The sequence below is a fragment of the Cataglyphis hispanica genome, chromosome 11, assembly GCF_021464435.1.
Source record: "Cataglyphis hispanica isolate Lineage 1 chromosome 11, ULB_Chis1_1.0, whole genome shotgun sequence".
Classification (NCBI taxonomy): Eukaryota; Metazoa; Arthropoda; class Insecta; order Hymenoptera; family Formicidae; genus Cataglyphis; species Cataglyphis hispanica.
In genome coordinates, this window is record NC_065964.1 from 5,425,106 (window position 1) to 5,443,880 (window position 18,775).

General features: G+C 36.7%; 5 protein-coding genes across 9 annotated transcripts; 2 read left to right on the forward strand and 3 right to left on the reverse strand.

Moving 5' to 3' along the window:
* Positions 1–2: 2 nt before the first annotated feature.
* Positions 3–4,737, forward strand: LOC126852636 (RISC-loading complex subunit tarbp2-like). Of its 5 annotated transcripts, none has more exons than XM_050597623.1 (7): positions 6–242; positions 1,033–1,357; positions 1,454–1,574; positions 1,677–1,971; positions 2,692–2,841; positions 2,999–3,110; positions 4,581–4,737. In XM_050597623.1, exons 2-7 carry the CDS (start codon positions 1,042–1,044, stop codon positions 4,715–4,717), a joined length of 1,131 nt encoding a protein of 376 aa, XP_050453580.1. In that variant the 5' UTR covers positions 6–242; positions 1,033–1,041; the 3' UTR covers positions 4,718–4,737. The 5 variants fall into 5 exon arrangements, with proteins under 5 accessions (XP_050453582.1, XP_050453581.1, XP_050453580.1 ...); XM_050597621.1 differs by having other exon boundaries at positions 7–242; positions 1,439–1,574; XM_050597622.1 differs by lacking the exon at positions 6–242 and adding an exon at positions 359–693 and having other exon boundaries at positions 1,439–1,574.
* LOC126852642 (5-formyltetrahydrofolate cyclo-ligase) lies at positions 3,105–4,541 on the reverse strand. The gene is made up of 4 exons (XM_050597635.1): positions 4,055–4,541; positions 3,647–3,902; positions 3,499–3,546; positions 3,105–3,405 (listed from the first exon to the last, which is right to left on the reverse strand). Exons 1-4 carry the CDS (start codon positions 4,223–4,225, stop codon positions 3,233–3,235), a joined length of 648 nt encoding a protein of 215 aa, XP_050453592.1. The 5' UTR covers positions 4,226–4,541; the 3' UTR covers positions 3,105–3,232.
* An 8,095-nt stretch (positions 4,738–12,832) lies between the features above and the next one.
* LOC126852632 (tRNA modification GTPase GTPBP3, mitochondrial) lies at positions 12,833–15,325 on the reverse strand. Its single transcript, XM_050597602.1, has 4 exons — positions 15,040–15,325; positions 14,344–14,517; positions 13,274–14,234; positions 12,833–13,202 (listed from the first exon to the last, which is right to left on the reverse strand). The coding sequence occupies exons 1-4, from the start codon at positions 15,323–15,325 to the stop codon at positions 12,962–12,964; spliced, it is 1,662 nt and encodes a 553-aa protein (XP_050453559.1). The 3' UTR covers positions 12,833–12,961.
* On the forward strand, positions 15,209–17,881 carry LOC126852633 (histone H4 transcription factor). Its single transcript, XM_050597603.1, has 6 exons — positions 15,209–15,352; positions 15,585–16,120; positions 16,190–16,526; positions 16,602–16,917; positions 16,989–17,286; positions 17,357–17,881. Exons 2-6 carry the CDS (start codon positions 15,638–15,640, stop codon positions 17,573–17,575), a joined length of 1,653 nt encoding a protein of 550 aa, XP_050453560.1. The 5' UTR covers positions 15,209–15,352; positions 15,585–15,637; the 3' UTR covers positions 17,576–17,881.
* On the reverse strand, positions 16,946–18,640 carry LOC126852644 (PHD finger-like domain-containing protein 5A). Its single transcript, XM_050597638.1, has 4 exons — positions 18,402–18,640; positions 18,140–18,330; positions 17,888–18,033; positions 16,946–17,185 (listed from the first exon to the last, which is right to left on the reverse strand). The coding sequence occupies exons 1-3, from the start codon at positions 18,451–18,453 to the stop codon at positions 17,944–17,946; spliced, it is 333 nt and encodes a 110-aa protein (XP_050453595.1). The 5' UTR covers positions 18,454–18,640; the 3' UTR covers positions 16,946–17,185; positions 17,888–17,943.
* Between the last annotated feature and the right edge of the window lie 135 nt (positions 18,641–18,775).

Below are 18,775 nucleotides of genomic sequence, written 5' to 3' on the forward strand. Positions count from 1 at the left end.
CGCGCGCTCAGCTCGAACGCGATAAACGCGCGTGAAGAGGGATGCACGGACACACTCACAGATATCGCAGAGCTGCGAACGAGGAAGGGATTCTCCGCTAGCCAGTAAACCATTTTTCTGTCGTCAAACGGATCAAGCTTTTTGTGAGACTTGGATCGATCACAAAAAGCGGGATTCGCTTTTCGCATAGGAATTGGCCTGTCGAGGAGCCAGCTGAACCTTTACACGTCTCCCCAAAAATCGTAAGTGTGAGACGCGTGTTTGTCCCCCCGGTGACTTTAGCCCCGCGGATCGAACCGCGTAGCGGACGATACATACACACATACAACCGGTCGGCCGTTACTCCGATACCGGGTCATCACCGCCGTTGTCATTGTCGTCGTCGTCATCGTTTGGGAACGACGTCGTGTTTACGTCGTATATGCATCTTTCGCGCGACGACAGCTGCTCGTCCCCAATGAGTCCCATGCGTATCTCTCTCGCGTCATTGTATTACGGTCAATCGATGGATTTTATAATAATCATGGCGGCCGTGCCGGTCTCCCGACGATTTTATCGTACCGTCGATTGAGATGCGATTTCGTCGCGTTTAACGTAACGGACAGCTCGTCCCGATTATCGCGTCTTTAGGACATATGATCGTTGAGAGCTGACGTATCGTTTGTATCTTTCTACAATGATCGGAAATTGGAAGTAAGCGTTGCGATTTTGATACGTATAGCATAAGATAATTAGGGATATGTCATGCATGTAAATTAGCTGTTACATATGTTGTTACTGCTCGATAAGATAAATATATAATTAAAGATATAAATGTAGGATAAGATTTATTAGAAGCTGTAAACTTCAACAATATTCTCATTATCTTTATTGTTTATTTTTACTACAAAACATTAAGTTTTATGTTTTATTTTTATTTTTTTTATTTTTTTTTTTTCTTACATCAAGCTAATACTTTATATGTACATACTTTATCTTTCTGATTCTTTGACATTGAAGAAAAATTAACCACTAATATTTACAATTTCACAGAACATTACTATGGAGGAAATACATCCACCACAACAGGTTGGGCCTAACATGATGGCTGGTGTGGGTGGCGTTCCTAATCATTCAAACAATGTTAATCGTCGTAATAGAGTTCGCGTAACATTGCATGCTATGATGTTGGAGAAACTACCATTACACGAGGCAGCACGTTTAGAAATGAAGGCGTTACCCAGCAAAACACCAGTCTCTGTTCTTCAGGAATTACTTTCTCGTAGGGGCACAATACCCAAGTACGAGCTGGTCCAAATTGAAGGAGCTATTCACGAACCTACATTTCGGTACAGAGTCACTGTTGCTGATGTCGTTGGTTTGTATATCTTTTGAATTATTTATTTTTATTGACAATAGTAAATTGTTAATCAGTAAGTATGTAGCTATTTAAAAACAGATCCAATTGTTTCAGCAATGGGAACTGGTAGGTCTAAAAAAGAAGCGAAACATGCCGCTGCAAAAGCTGTTCTGGATAAATTAATTGGAGTAAATACCGAAGCTACAGAATCTCCACTTCCAAATAGTTTACCTGAGTAAGAATATTACTTATTACAAATATTGAGATATCTCAAGTACTTGCAATTGTATGCAAATATATGCATTATATGAATTATGTTTTATTTACTTATATGCAGCTCCCAAAATTTACAAGAGCTACAGTCTTATGGAGAGGAGAAAGTAGTGAATAATCCAATTGGAGCTTTACAAGAAATGTGTATGTCGCGTCATTGGCCGCCCCCAAAATACACAATGGAGGGTGAAGAAGGTTTACCTCATGAAAGACAATTCACTATTGTTTGTTCAATCCTAAAATATCGCGAGGTCGGTCAAGGAAAAAGTAAAAAAGTTGCTAAGAGGCATGCTGCTCATAAGATGTGGCAAGCTTTACATGATATGAATAATCAAACTTCCAGTGTTGATGAGGATGAGGTAAGAATTTATATTGTCATTCTGATAATTAATATCGTCTAATATTAATTAATATCTATTGTATAATATCTATGTATATTTAATATATAGTGTCATTGCCACCTTGATGTTTGAATATTTCAATTCCTTGTAATCGTATTTCAATTCCTTGTAATCGTAATTCTTTGTATTGTGTTTTAAATTGATAATTAAAATTCATTGATCAAAATTATGTTGGAATTATGGAAATCAAAAACTAGTCTTTAAGATTCATAGATTTTGTTAGAAATATGTTTTTAAAAAAAAGGCGACAAATATTGTTGAGATATGATACAGGATTGATAGCTGTTGTCCGACATACGACAGCAAGGATTGAAAGGCAAGCGATTGGTGATAGTATCTATTTTACATTTGTGTATGTATGTTTGAATGTATGTGTATATGTGAATACGTGTGTATTTAGAGAAGTGGAAGTGATTTTGGCTTAACGCCATTTTAAAATGTGAGCTATCTTTCCGATCTGTTTAAATCTATAACGGACCATTATTTTGGCAGTATTGTATTTCAATGTGTAACTTACATTTCGTGTAATAATCGTGTATTCTCTCTGATGAGATATACTTGGATCATATCCACTTCATTTAAGTTTTTATGTAAACGTGAAGTAGTTATTAATAAAGCATTTCTTGTAAATTATGTGCTTAACAAAAGTTTTACATGTATATTAATTGTCCATTATAGATTGTGCAAAGAAATGCAAACGTGAGCGCCCGTTATGCCGATCTGAAAGGTAGCAAAATCTCGACAATGACAACAGTACATAGTATCCAAGTTTCGAAATTTCACAAGAGTCTCAAGTCATCCACAGGTGTTAAGCTTTATCAGCTGCAGGTTTGTACTCAGATTTGATGAAGCCAATAGAAGAATAAATATTCTGATAATTGTTATTCAATTTTTAAGCCAGAAAGAAAGTGTCTGTTTATGTAAATAAATTGTACATAAATCGAAATAGGCAAGTTATGTGCAAGTCATTCTAATCTTGTTGCAGAATACTTGTTTCAATGATGGGGATGTAAATTTGGTACAATTTTTACAAGAAATTGCATCAGAGCAGCAGTTTGAAGTAACTTATGTTGATATTGAAGAAAAATCTATCAGTGGTAAGTTTATATATAGTTATAATATATAATAAAAATGATTTTATATATACTTTTTCCCTAAGATAAAATGATTTTATTCATGTCACATGAAGTAAAATTACAAACTTTTATATTTTTATCTCCTATTTATCAACCAGTACAATATCAACAGGCACATCATCTTCATTAGTAGGAAGATCTTCTTGTATTTGTTGTTTAAATCCTACTGCAATTAGATGTGGCCTTATGATTTGTCTTTTAAAACACATTTTCAAATATTTGTCGTAATAACCCATTCCATGCCCCAGACGTTTTCCTAATTAATCACAAAATTATAAAGATAAAACAATCATGAGAAATACACATTTATCTGTAAAAACTTCTATAATAATTATTGAACCAAACTTACCACTCATTGTGAAAGCAACACCTGGTAAAATTATTAAATCTAATCCACCTATATATGATAAAATTTACAGGATTTAAATTATTAATTGATAAATTTTTGAAATAAGTTTGAAAAATGACTTGTTACTTGTTTTATTATGTGAGTTTACCTGTTTCCAATGCATTTTCACGATATTCAGTGAGGCATGGTTGTTTAATGTTCCATTTTGTTAACGGTAATGTCTCATAATCCTCTAGTGATATTAGTTTTACCATTTCCATAGTTTTTCCTTGATATCGTGGAACAAATGCTTCCTTTCCAGTGTCAAATATATGTTTTAAGATAGGTAAAGTATCAAGTTCGTCCTTGGTACTTAGATATATCGAAATTCTCTTGCTGTCTTGATATTGCTTCAATGTGCATAGCTATAAAATAACACGACAATAATTTGATATTATCTTATTTATGTCAAAAATTATGATTGCTTTATATGCAGCTGTTTGATTTCATTAGAACATAACCTTTTTTTTTTCAAGGGTTTAAGTATTATTGATCTACATATTTTTTCCTGACTTACCTTTTTCATCACGTTTATAGATTGTTCCTTTTTTTCTTGTAAACTAATATTTTGAAGAGTATTTTTCATTTTTTTTCTCAAGGCGTTCTTAGCTGATCTTAAAGCTGCCATGGTGCACAGATCACTTGTGCTGTTACTAGTAGGTCGACTGCTCGCAAGTCGGCTACTCATAGATAACAAGTAATAATAACTGATGTTATATTACAGACGTAAACTAGCGTTTACAGGATATTTTTAATTACTAGTTATAACTACAAATTTTGTTATTAAACCAGATAAACATGTAAATGTAGTCACGGTGTTTCTTGTCAAGTATGTTTTAAATAGACGAATTGTACTAAGCATCGTAATCTTTAATCATATTACGCAAGATATTTATAGAGATATGTATGTATGATGCTGGTGATCTTTGACATCACATTATCGCAAATCATGATGCAAACTTACTAAAATTGCTTAATTATATGTGTTAAAAGATAAAGTAATGCATAATTAATTTAGACATTAATGTTGTTCTCTTTTCTAGGTAAATTCCAGTGCCTTGTGCAACTCTCTACCCTGCCAGTGGCAGTTTGCTATGGTTGCGGTGCGACTAGTAAAGATGCTCAAGCCAGTGCTGCTCAAAATGCTCTGGAATATCTCAAAATCATGACCAAGAAGTGAGCCAGCGCTTTGCTCCTGCCAGCTGTCACTATCACCTGCAAGCCTCACAATAATTTTGCATCTAAAAATCAGAATAACAATACAGACACTAAAGTATTATCAACTAGCAATCAGATTTCCGACAAAGGTAAAAGTGGACAGAAGTTAGACCATATGGGAAATAAAAGTAGAACGTCCAAGCTGTCTGTTAGGACAGCAAACATTGCAATTGGTAACAAAGATGCTACTTTGCATACCATTACAACGTCTGGAAATTCGATTGCTACTGGCAAAATTAATTCATCGATGAAGAAAAATGACGGTAACAGTGAAAATCTGAAGTCTGCAAGCGAATCACACAGCGCGACGAAAAACGCATCAATCGCCAGCGCGAAACAGTCCAACTCTTCTACGTTTAGCAGCGTACGGCCTGTCAGCAGCTGCGTCAACAGTACTGCACACGAGACCAATCCGGTGAAACATTTGAAGAATTACGCCGGTTCAAAGAAATTCGCAGGTGAAACGGATTCGAACATCAAGAATTATCCGATTCAATCGGATTATAAGGAATCAGTGTCGGTGAACAGTCCGGATTACAAGAGCAGAAGTAGCAGTAACAGCGGCGGCACCACTGCGTCTGCAATGACTTGCGCCAATTTGCCATTAAGATTCGCGACGCATCAATCATCGGCTGCGACGCCAACTGTTTTGCACAGAGAGAACCACACGCCGTCCAGTGTTACGTATACCGCCGTCTCGCAGAGAAACGACAATAACAGTGCATTTGCAGTTGCACGCAAGGCGCTCGAGCAACAACAGCAGCAGAACTCGGTTCCCAAGATGGCGCCGATCAATTTTCCACCGCTGCGTGCCCCACAGAGTATCGTGAACGTCCGGCATCCGCTACTGACAGATGCACGCGCTAAACACGGTAATGAGGCGATTGGCGGTGCTAAGTCTAAACTCAATATGATGAGCTCACTGCAGAGCGGTGGCGTAAAGGACCTGGCCGATCCCACCGGCCGTTCACAGACCACGTTCCACGGATACGGCACTTCGCCTCTCGCCGCTGGTATACCGAACGTCCAGAATCTGGGCAACGCGGTGACAGCCAGTATCTCACCGTATCCGCGGCCGGATTCTTTCCCGCAACCGACAATTGCGAGTATGTTGTTCTCCGACACTGCGGCGGCGCAATTTCCGCAATCGCCGCCGTTCAACACCACGCAGATTGGTCAGCTGAATCAGTATCATCAGACCTACGATCCCAGCAGCTTCGCCACAACGTCAGTCAACGTGAATCCTGCGGTGATCCCGCAATTCTCTGCGGAGAGTTCTATCCCATATCCGCAGTACGAGAATCCGCCGCAGTTTGTGCAACCGAATCACTACCCAACTGCCGACATGACCAACAGTCAGTATCAATATCAGGCGGCAGCGGCGGCGGCGGCGGCGGCAGCAGCGGGTGTAGGTCAGATACAGGATTCGTCCATGTTCATACAGAGTCTTCAGAGCCCAATCGCAGTGACCGATCAGTACGCAGCGCCGAATTACGCCAGAGCTGTCAGGACGGAGTTGATACCACGATTGAGAAGACCACCGCGATTCAACAAGTAAAACTGTCAAATTCTTTTCTTTAAATTCCGTTTAATATTGTAGAAATTTGAGAACGCGATGAGAATCGTTCAAACATTCTTCACTTTATTCTGGTTATTATGAGATTCGTGAATGCTCTTGAAAAGAATTTGTAAAATGAGATTTGTCTCTCTTTCTCTTTCAATATTTTGATGTAGAAATTATTTGTTGATTCGCGAAAGGTGAGTTGATGCGATCAATTATCGATTGTTAATCATTGCGTCGACCGTTTCGCAAGTACACTTGTACGCGAGATTGGCCAAATTACTCACACAAATCGCATCACACGCGAGAGATATGGTGAAAGTTATTTCAATTTTTGATCCAGTTTGAAATAAATTTTAGCCAATCTGAGTTATATATAGAGCCACGATCAACGCGAATGTCCGAGCGAGGAGATGGTACTTTGGCAAATTTACGCGTATCGAGATTGTCAAAAGCGCACTTGAAAAAGATGCGTCCTAACGATACGAAGAAAACCAGAAATGATGATTTTCACTTGTTTCCGTCATTTGATGTGACACGGCAGGGCATAGTGAGTGTTGTGAACTCAATTATAATTTTATGATGTAATAATATGTAATCTATATAGCGTGTGTAAATCTTCATACAGAGACATAAAAAGGGGGACAGTATAAAAGAGTACACGCTATCTACGAAGTGGTCCTAAATTACAGCGAATGCTATAATTAGGACGTGGTGAGTCGTTTTGATTGTATTAATTTTCAAGTCATGATTGTGCGAGCAGGAAATTTCTGAGCGCGGAAAACGCTGCGCTTCTCGACGGAGAGAAGAAAAATTCTTAAATTAATATTCAAGAGGAGAAAAGAAATATGAAAATATATATATTATCTCACGATTATCGTGTAAGTCCTAGTTTTAATGAATGATATTCTACAAGCTATACTTTGCATAGAATTAGTGGAAGTTTTCCAATACTTATATAATACTTAGCTTATATCGCTATATTTTTAATGTGCTTCACTATTTGTATATGGGGTGGTGGTGTAATGATGCCTGCGCGCGAGAAAAAGTTCATATATAGCAAAATGAAAAGGATTGGGGGGGGGGGAAGATGAGGAAATTACAAACGAGGCAGCGACATTTAGAAATTTTTATTATCACGAGTAGAATGACGCGTATCGTTCGAATTTTGCTCCCATTAACTGCGAAACATTACATCTCCACTAAGCGTATGCACAATGCAAAAAGAAAATAGAAAAAAAAACGTAGCTTTGCGGCGCGATCCGAGTATAACTAACGCGTGATCGCGAGAGATATAAGAAATATAATCTTTCAGTGGTGTATGTTTTTTCCTTTAGTATAGGTAGCTCATAAACTCATAAGCATCACATATTAAATACGCGTGTAAGGATTAATCGTTAAGGATTCCTCATTAAAGTACACATGTCAAGTCTAAGATAGTCGAGTGTGTGTACCCGCGTGTGTAGTCGAATTTCAAATTTGTTTACATACCAATTGATCGTGTCACCGGATGAGACTTTTATACTAAATGAAAAAGAGTAACATCGCGCGATTATTAATAAGAAGAGAATAATACGCGAAGCGCGTCTTTCAAACAGCAAGGACGACTCGATCGAGAGAATTTCCGCGAGAGCTTCTCCGAGGTCCAGTGGTCGGCGCTGTTGCATTTCACGGATCGTGACATATCCCTTTGGTCCGTCGAATGAATTTTTAGAAATGTTAAGAATCTATCTTTATCGGGGCCGATATTACCAGTATATCATGCATAATATTTCAGCTCCGCGTGACGAAATTTTCCATCTTTATTCGTATTGTAATTGGGATTGTATCCTGAAAGAATAAGATAGAGATTCGCTCGTGGGAGTCAAACGGCGTAGATCCGGCGTAGTCCCCGAAGATTGATTTGCGGCAAAAATATTTGGTGTGGCACCAACGTGTGTAATCTTCAGTTCTCTTCTACAATCGGCATTCATCCTTTGATCTTTTTTTTTCTTTTGTAAAATTATAGTATCTGCGTGTGCATACGCCATTTTGAGTTGCGATGGTTCAGGAATTTCATAGTTTCGATTAAATCACCATTGTAATCTCTAAGTAGTATATATTCTCTTTTATACATGGTGCTCTATAAAAGTGGCACAACGCGTAAGATAGAAATTTGCATTAGTAATGTATAAGCGGTAGAGTTAGCAGCAACGCCGTTTAATACCAATATTTTGATTTGTATATTATTTTTCTTAGGAAAATATTTAAAAAATTCGTATTTTTCTTAAAAATCAATCTACTAAACTGCAAAATTATTTGTAAAATATTTTGAAGAATATTTTCAGAATATCTTGTGGAATCATCTAAGATTAATTATAGAATTGATATTAATTGACGTTGCCATCCTAGATTGAATCCTAACCAGATATCGGCGAGAAATATATGAAATTACAGAAACGAAATCGTGTATGCACACCTTCTTCAATCGTCATCCTCGAAAGCGACGTGCGAAAACGCGTTCCTGTAATGCCTTGAAATACAAGACCCGCGATAGGATAGAAGGGATGACATTTTCACGGTCAAGGGATCATAGAAACGCGTGAATCTCGAGCGAAAAAGGGGCGATAAAGAGATTACGAATCGGGAATCGCCCGCGCGATTTAATGATTGCGAAAGTGTGTGCTTCATAATGTATATCTTTGGAAAATAGGCATTACTTACATGCAAAGTATAGAATGTGTATGTGTGTATAGACATACATTCGCTAGAAGCGAAAAAAGCGATAAATGCGGTCTCGTCTCCTTTTTTTTTTCCGTACGGAAAAACGATCCGTGCCATTGGCAACTGATCCCGATATTGCACTTTCTCGGCACCGAAACGACGACGAAATGTGCTGATCGTTTCAGTTCCGAGGATTTTATTTTGATTTATTTCAAGATTTTTGCGAGACGAAACGAAAATTCCGAGATACTGAATATAATATCGACGCGATATAATTGTCTTCAACTTTCGGTTGATATCTTTATATTCTTTGAGGTGAGAATGTTTCTTTACCGATATTTTTTCACGTAATATAACTTGCGATTCAATCGGATTCCTTTAAAAACTGCCTCGATATACTGTGTTCGATATCAGGCAAATATATAAGAATATATTTGTGTAAATTTTAAATTCACTTTGTGCAAGTCTTTAAATACACAAACATATGTTATACACAAACATGTGTTATATAAATTTATAAATATTAATATTTATAAATATATACTAGCATTTATTTATTAATATTTATAAATTAACAAATTATATACATATGAGATACCGCGCGATATCGAGACAGATAGGTATGTTTCCGAGATGCGTGAGCAGTTTTCCGACACAATTATCAAAACTGTGCGTTGAGATATGCATTTTTTATAAGACGTAATCAGTTCTCTGACATAATCTGGAGAAAGTTTTATTTCGCGAATCTGATAAATCGTACGAAACTAATTTGATGTACATTCCACTTTTATTTAGCGCAGTCCGGTAAAGCTACAGAAATGAATATGAACAACTGAGTTGACAAAAATCGCTCCGGCGGAATTATGCGAAGTATTTTTACGGAAGTTTTTTTTGAACGAAATCTCACGAAACCGAACCGAAAGTTTTAGCATCTCAAATTTAATTATAGCATACTGTTAAATTAATCACATAATCATCATTTCTTAGCTGCGTTCTATTGTCATTTAATGAATTGCTAGGTAATGCTCACGATAATCGTCATTATCGTCGAATTTAGCGGCTTTAATAGAGAACGGGAACGAGAATCTTTAAAAGTTAATATATTTAACATCTAATCACACTTTACTAAAGTATTTTCAGGAGAAACAAAGAGCATGTGCTGAGCAGTTAGTATAAAATGAGAGTGCGCGACGTTGATGCGTGATATGGTCAATGACGCGTTAAATAAATTTAAAGAAATTAATTGATAAGGGGAAAAAAGGATTATCAAGAGAAAAAAAATGAAAATGGAACGAAGTGGAATCCTCGATCATTCTCAGTACGAGGAGATGGTCTTCGTGGACCAATCATAGGAATGGAAAAAGGAAGCGAGCGGAAATCGAAGAGTCTTCGATTCGATCCACGACAGACCTTTTACTTTCGCGTCTTTCTTTTTTCGTATTTCCTCCGCTATATTACAAGGGACTCTACATTAGGTAGAGAACAAACTGCATGTGAAATAGATGAGACCGAATGTCTCTTCTGATAAGGTCTTTGCGGACCAGTTATGAACGAGAGAAGGTATCGATGAGTCTTCAACTTGATCCTCGACAAACTTTCTTTCATTTCTCTTTTCTCGTTCATATCCTTCACGTGACACGAGAAACCTTCTGAACCGCTTGCGTTTATCCATAATTGATACTTTGAACCGAATATGTATGTTGTTTTGTATGTGTGTATCAAACAAGATAAATGTGTTACTTAAATTTAAGTTGTATGATCGATTTATGTGTTTCGAATATGGTCATAATCACAAGTTTATTAATTTATCTAATCGAGAAGATGAGCTCAATAAATCGAGAAGATAGCTCAATAAAAATTTATATTGAGTTATTAAACTTGAAAAATTTATCACAAAGAATATTATATATTCTTACATTTAATAAGTAATTTTTCTGCTTAATTTGCGATGAAAATTTATATTATGTTATTATTCTTAAAACAAGATAAAAGAATCTTATATATATTTTCATAATAAAAATAAAATTTCAGTCGTATATTCACGTATTAATCGTTCTTGGAATTCTTTTTTATACTGATGGATATGTACGATGGATGCGCGGTTCACTTGGTTTGTATTAATCTTTAAGTTCTATCATGATATTTCGTCGTAATATCAAGAATCAGACGAAATTTCAATGTCATTAGCATTCAAGTATTAGAGAGATACACTTGCGCGAGGTCATCCAATCTCACAAAGAAGTGCTAAGAAAAAGAGAAGCGATGTAGCAACTTTTTATTTTCATCGAATGTAAACCTCGTTGCGTTTTCTAAGGCTTTATAAAAAAAGCGAAAAAAAAAATAGGAAATTATGTGTAGATAAAAAATTAAGACGATCTTGAAGACAAGTCGCGAGCGTACTTCGTGACAAGAACGTGCAGTGCGAGTCAGTTTGCTTTCGGATAGATCTCAAACTAATGTCGATGCAATTGTACAAACGAACAGTCTACTCTTCGAGAATTCTATATATTGGGTTTATATAAAAAGAAATAGGAAAAAAAAGAAAAGATGAATCTAGCGCGACGTGATGTATCGCGTGTGATAAATTCGCCAAATTAATTTATATATATTATATATATATATATATATATATATATATATATATATATATATATACATACAGATATACATATAAATCATTCAATTTACTTTTCTTTTATTTTGATCGATCTGTATTATACTATATTGATAGTGAACTCGTTCGCGACTCACATCCCTGGATATATTATGCACACAGTGAGAAATCGCGAACGATGACCCGCAACGAATCATATAAATTTATTGAATTTAATTAATCTTTAATTGGGGAAAAGGATAAACAAAAAAAGAAGTTACCGATAAAAAATAAAATAATAAGATAAAACAAAGAACCAGGTGCACTTGTTCGAAATTTGAATATTGCAAAAATGGGGGAATCTAGCGCGATAAATACGATTTAAAAAAAAAATTTTATTAACAATTGTGCATAATGGACTTTGTGTAACTAATGATACCATTTAAGCGTCAATTTTTTTTCTTTTTTTATAATAGAAAAATATAATCTGTTTCGAATATCACAGCGTTGTAAGATATATAAATAATCGTCCGTGGTAAGAAGAATGGAATTTTTGTATGCGATTTATTTATATTTCTTTTTTGTCTTTCTCTCCTTTTCTCAGTTTAATTATATTATTTTCATTACTTCGCTGTCGAATTATCCTTTTTGCGAGAGCGAACCGAGTTATTATGAGAGTACTGTCATAATAACGATTTAAATTAGTACACATAACACGGACATGGCATACAGATAACGACTTGAGACCATAACGGAGCCCTATCTGTGTATAAACGCGTGGGGTATCGATATCCTATAATCAGGCAAAGGGTTGTTCTATGTATGATTGTGCGTGTAACATTGTTAATAAACATACGATGCTTATGAAGGCTCATTTCTATTTATTTTATTCATCGTTCTGTTCGTAGTCTTGTTCGAGCAAGGTTCCCTCGAACAAGAGAAAAATATTTATTATACGTTTAAATATTTATTATTTATATATGCACAGATAACTCCGTTTCAACGTCTTCCTGTTATAGCAAAGAAAAATTACAGAATCGACAGATATCGGACATTTTTCAAAATAATGTGATTGAAATATATCGTATCATGTGTATATCTTCAGAGAGTATTGCAATTTTATGTCTTGCGAGAGATATATATTCCGCTTATCATGTATGCATGAAAGAGGAACGCGAGTATATAGTTTATAAAGATATACTAGATTTAGCTACACTACATTCACACATGTATAATCGTAATTTATTACACGTTCCACTTTTTTCTCGGACATTATAAAATATCCTGTAAAGAGAAATACACGAACGTACGTCTTATTATGTACAAAAGTGTGTGACGGCACCGGCCCATCATTTGCCGATACAAAAGGTCTTGAATATAATGTCTAATATCTCATTGGTGCTGACGTGTCCCGTTATCCTTCCGAGTTCTCTCATCGCTTTGTGTATTTCCTCTGCCGCTATGGCCATATCATGTTGCTCGTCCGCGCATAATTCGAAGTAATTCCGCAAATGCCTCAGACACTGCGTCAAATGATCCCTATGCCTCGCCTGACTGATAGTCGGACTCTCCGCGGATGGTTCGCCGCATCTAAACAGGACGTTGTAATGACAAATTTGCAAATGTGTCGGTATTAATTATATCTCGCATTGTATACGTACATATTACTGAAGCAATTTGTTATAGATTCCAGCAAGTCCTGGAAGCCGTCTTCCGTCTTGCAAGATATGAGAACCGCTTCAACGTCATCCAGCTGACGTTTATCTTCCGCTTTCAGTAAATCTCTCTTATTCATTATTACGATGAAACGGTCCTTGCCCATTTTCATTAATAGTTCGTATACTCCTAACGACGACAGATATTGGCGCCCGTAATCTTCGTACGTCATTCCGCTGGCTACGCACTTAAACGCGTCCATCACGACGATAACGAAATCAGCGTTCTCCGCGTAGCTTCTCGCACGACGGATACCTTCGACCTCGACGATATCTTTAGTGTTATCCGTGATGCCTGCGGTGTCTGCTATCAGCACGGGATAGCCCGAGATATTGGCACTCAGCTCGATGACGTCTCTCGTAGTGCCGGCGACGGGCGTGACGATGGCGGCATTTCGCTGCACCAGGTGATTGAGCAGACTGCTTTTGCCCACATTGGGCTCGCCAACGATCACGGTTCTAATTCCGTTGCGTAGAATCTCGCCGCGCCTGCCATCGGCCAGGTGTCCTTCTAGATCTCGCATCAGCTGTCTGAGAGCGTCGTGCGCCCGCTGCATCACGTCGCTCTCGATGTTGTCCTCTTCGCCAAAGTCAATGTACGCCTCGATACTCGCCACGGATTCCGAGAGGACTTTTCGCCAACGATCATACAGTTTGCGCAGGACACCGTCAGCTTGCAGAAGTGCTTGTTTCCTCTGGCATTCGGTCTCGGCCTCTATCAAATCGGCCAGACCCTCCACCTCCGTCAGATCTAGCTTGTTATTATAGAAGGCGCGTCTGGTGAATTCGCCTGGCAGAGCTGGAAGCACTTGCAGCCTCGAGAGGGCTTGCATCAATCGTGTTAGAATCGCTGTGCCACCGTGCACGTGGAACTCCACGGAATCCTCGCCGGTGAACGAATGCGGACCTGAAAATCAGCCGTCTTGTTTAAAGTGTAAATTTTCGGGATCATTAATGGAAGAGTTCTTCACAGTCTTATTTTAAACTAAAAATCATCACGATAAAATTATGCATACCAGGAAACCATAGACAAAGCCCATTGTCAATGATTTCTCCAGTTTCCGGATCGCGTATCTTCCGTAAAAAAGCTCTCCTCGGTTCTAACTTCGATATATTCGTCATCCTTTTCAGTGCTTCCAGAGATCGGCTTCCCGATATTCTTACTACCGCTACGCCGCATTTTCCGTGCCCTTTAAAACATATTACATCTATGAAATACTCCGTAAACTTAAATTAGTAATGTATATATATGCTCACATTTAAAAAAAGAAAAAATCAGCGAAAAATGTAAGCTGCAAAATTAATTTCGCATGCAAATGAAATGGTTAAATCTGTAGATTGGAAAAGTTCAACACGACGTTGTTCAAAGAACCGCTAAAGACTATAGGTAACAAAGCTAGCGAAAACTAATTTCACCTGTGGAATATTAATATCGAATGCATTTGAAATTCAAATATATTTGACATGCTAATAATCCACTGAATTGTAAATCAAGATATAGCGTTGATTATACGAAAAAAATGATCGTATTATTTCCGTAAATTTCAATCCTTATGGAGCATGCCGCCAAGCGAAGAGAGGGAAAACACGCGACGAAGCGCGCTCGATTGGCGGGTCTTAACCTTTTAGGAAATGAAAGAGAATTAAGAAAGACATTAGATACTGTGTTTATGATTTTAACATGACGACTTTCTACAAAAACGTGTGACAACCTGAGGACAGAGCACAAATTGTCGTGCCTCTTCGGTCGCTCTCTTCGGAACAGCTGATCGTGCAAGAAGTAGCGGCGACGTGACGCGTCCCGCGCGACAAAACAGTTCGCGTTATCAACCAAGAAGATCCACGGATAAGACATTCGCGGGAGAACATCTGGCTATGCTTGAGAAATGCGCGCATAAATATGCACTGCGTTATCTGCGACGATAAATAGATGTTAACGCGAAACGATAAACGAGCAGCGAATAGCGAAACAACGGTAGTAGCATTGTGGCTACGCATGGTGAGACTGCCGGAATAATCAAGCATGTAAGTCAGAATTAATCCAGTGGCATCGTGTGATCCGATATCGAACGATGCATTGAGGATGGAAGTTTTTTTATTTATTCGTATGCAAATTTATTTGTAAGATTATTACTTTCCTCGATCAATCAATGCGTCCATCGTTCCACATTGATGCCATCACGGCGGCATATTTGAACGCGTAGAAAAATGCATGAATAGTCTTTGATATATCACTGATGTATAAATTGCATTATAGGTGAGACACTTATATGGGATGAATATATTATTTATTCTGATTATTTATACATAATGGCGGATCTAGCAAAGAAATTGATGACGAACAAGATAGTAGACAGATGTAGCAAGTGGGTAGAATCACAACAGGATTATCCTTACTCCGAAGAAGATACCCTCAAGCGAAAATTGGAGGAATCCGAATACGATGATTGGTACAATACAGATTCGGAATTTGACTCAGTCTCGGAATGCGGCGCCAAGAGACACAAGGTGGGAATACAATTGAAGGATGAAGTTTTGGATTTGACTTGTGAATGGACGGCGTGCACGTTTCGTGGCAATCATATGGATCAATTTATGAGGCATGTCTCAAGTCACATACCAAACATACATATAAGTGTGAAAGATGATAATGAGGTCTATGTATGTCAGTGGAAAGACTGTTCTTATTGCACCGATGTTTGCGATGAAATAGTGCAGCATGTTAATTACCATGCCTATCATACTAAGCTCAAGTGTATTGGATCCAATGTTCGTGCAAGAACCAAACTTCCCGTAAGTATCAATATAAAGATACATTGATATATTTTTAATTATTAATGCTTAACAATTGTATTTCTATAGAGATGCCGTAGAGATCCAGAATGGAGGAATATCATAGATTCACCATCTCCACATATGTGTAGATGGGAGGAATGCTTAAAAGTGTTTAAAAATTATCAAATGTATCTGTATCATGTGACTATACATATGAAAGATTGTCCGCGTGGCAATAGAGTTAAGGATGGAGTTAAGTGCAAGTGGACTGGATGCAACGGCAAATATTCTAGTTTATACAAACTCCGTGATCACATGAAATGTCATACCAAAGAAAAAATAGTCGCGTGTCCGGACTGCGGTGCCACGTTTGCTTCTAAAACAAAATTTCACACGCATTGCCAGCGACAAATTCCTTTGGAAGGTAATGAATTTTAATCTCGTGTATCTCACATTTCCTACACTTTGTATATTTTTTCTAAAATACAATGATTTACAGTACAGGGATTCCAGTGTTCACACTGCAATAAGTTTTATCCCACTGAGAGAATCCTACGCGATCATATGAGATCTCACGTGTTCAATTACAAATGTTCCCTTTGCGATATGAGCTGTGAATCGCCAGCGAGCTTAGCGAAACACGTTAGATATCGCCACGTGTCGACGAGAACGTTTCCGTGTCAATTATGCTCACATGCTGCAAAATCGCAACAGGATCTTGATTCTCACATGACTGTCCATACTAATGGCCCAAATTTTTCTTGTCACTTTGAAGGATGCCTTTATACATGCAAAGGAGCTTATACCTTGGATAGGTAATTATATAGATCTTCAATAACGTAGTTGTTTTATTAATTGTTTATTGCAATTATCAAATTTATTATAGGCATGTAGAACGAGTACACAGCTTAGTGGTGCGATGGTACTGTTGTCACGAATGTCCAATTAAGTATCGGAAGAGTTATAGATTGACTAAACATCTTTTAGAAACTCATCAATTGCAATTACCAAGTGGACATAAACGCTTCCATTATACACAGGATGAGGACGGATGTTACAGACTTCAAATGGTCAGATATGAAGCTGTGGATGAAGAGAATGAGTCGTTCGTCGAAAAAGCAAACTTATCGAACAAAAAATACAAACTAGAATTGAATCAAACTACATCGTTGACAAAAATAAATGTAAGTTTTATGGTAATTTAAATTAAGTATAATTCTAAACTTTTATTTTGTTTATAATTATATTATTTAGATTGTTGAAGATAATATGGAAGAGGTAGAAACTATACAAGATTTGCAAGAGGAAATAGCTGAAAGTGATGTTGGCAAATCCATGCCTGTTATATCAAACATTTTAATATCTATTGATGAAGTTGATGAGAAAGGGAATGTTATAAAAAGAGAAATTGTTGAGACGCAAGAAACAAATGAGTTACCACCATCAGAAGAACCACCATTAATTTTAACATAAGCAATGATAATTCTATAATAAAAGATAATATAATGTAAAGATATATTCCATGACATACTTATACATACTTTTATATAATTATATTACAATGTGATTTTACATTATAGTGAGTATCTTTACAGAGATGTATTTTATTTTAGTCAATTTTGATATTAAACTTTAATTTTTGTCAAAATTGTCTTAATTATATTTAAGTTTACAGAGCATTATTTAGATTTGTCTTTTATTATAAAATTAGTATTTATAATTATAATATTACAGAATGCAAATGTATGTTATTGCTATGATATTTTTGTAAAAATTATAAATTACCTGATGCTCAATGTTACATTCAACAAAATTACATAGAGAAATACAATATCTTGCGATTATCTTCTTTTAAATCCATATTTCTTTCTCTCATAGAAGAGATCTGTCTTTGAACTTCCTAGATTAACTATTTTAGGACAGCCGTCTCTCTGAAAACAAGTATTGAGATATTCAATTTACTATGTAATAATTTATAATTCTATTGTATGTAATGTTTTTTTCTTTTTAGTTCAGTTTAGTCTTTCATAAACTTACATCTTTCTCTTGTATTGTGCATTCTTTACAATAATACGCGTCCGATACGCCGGGACCTCCACATATCACACAACGTCCCTGATAAGAACCATAATTACACTCGTCACATATTCTGACTAGTGTGCAGGGTCTCACATAAGAATCGCAAATGACACACTTGCCATCGCATTTCTCACAAAGTCGACCGATAGCTAAAAGAAAAAATTATAACAAATTACACAAATTGTTAGAGATAAGGTTAGACTTAACCTTTTCGACTTACCGACTCCCGGCTGTTTACGACAGAAAATCAAATCTGGATGATGTTTGGCCATATTTGTCAAATGCTATTACCCGACTTAGAAAGCAATATATTTCGAGAAATAATTATTGCTTTACATATATTTGATATATTGACGTTTGTATCTTTATATAATAATCACTCTTGCATACACATTCAAATTTTCTCATCAGCTGTCAATTGAATCAGTCGCTAGTTTGCGAGTTTGCTGTGCTCGTTTGCAGTCATATCGCAAATACTACCGGTAGGTTCAAACATTGGATGCATTTTGTCCAATACTGAGGTTAGAGATATTTTCTATTGGCTGTAATCTGGTTCGAAACTTTTTGTATTTCGTAATTCTCATAATTTTTTTT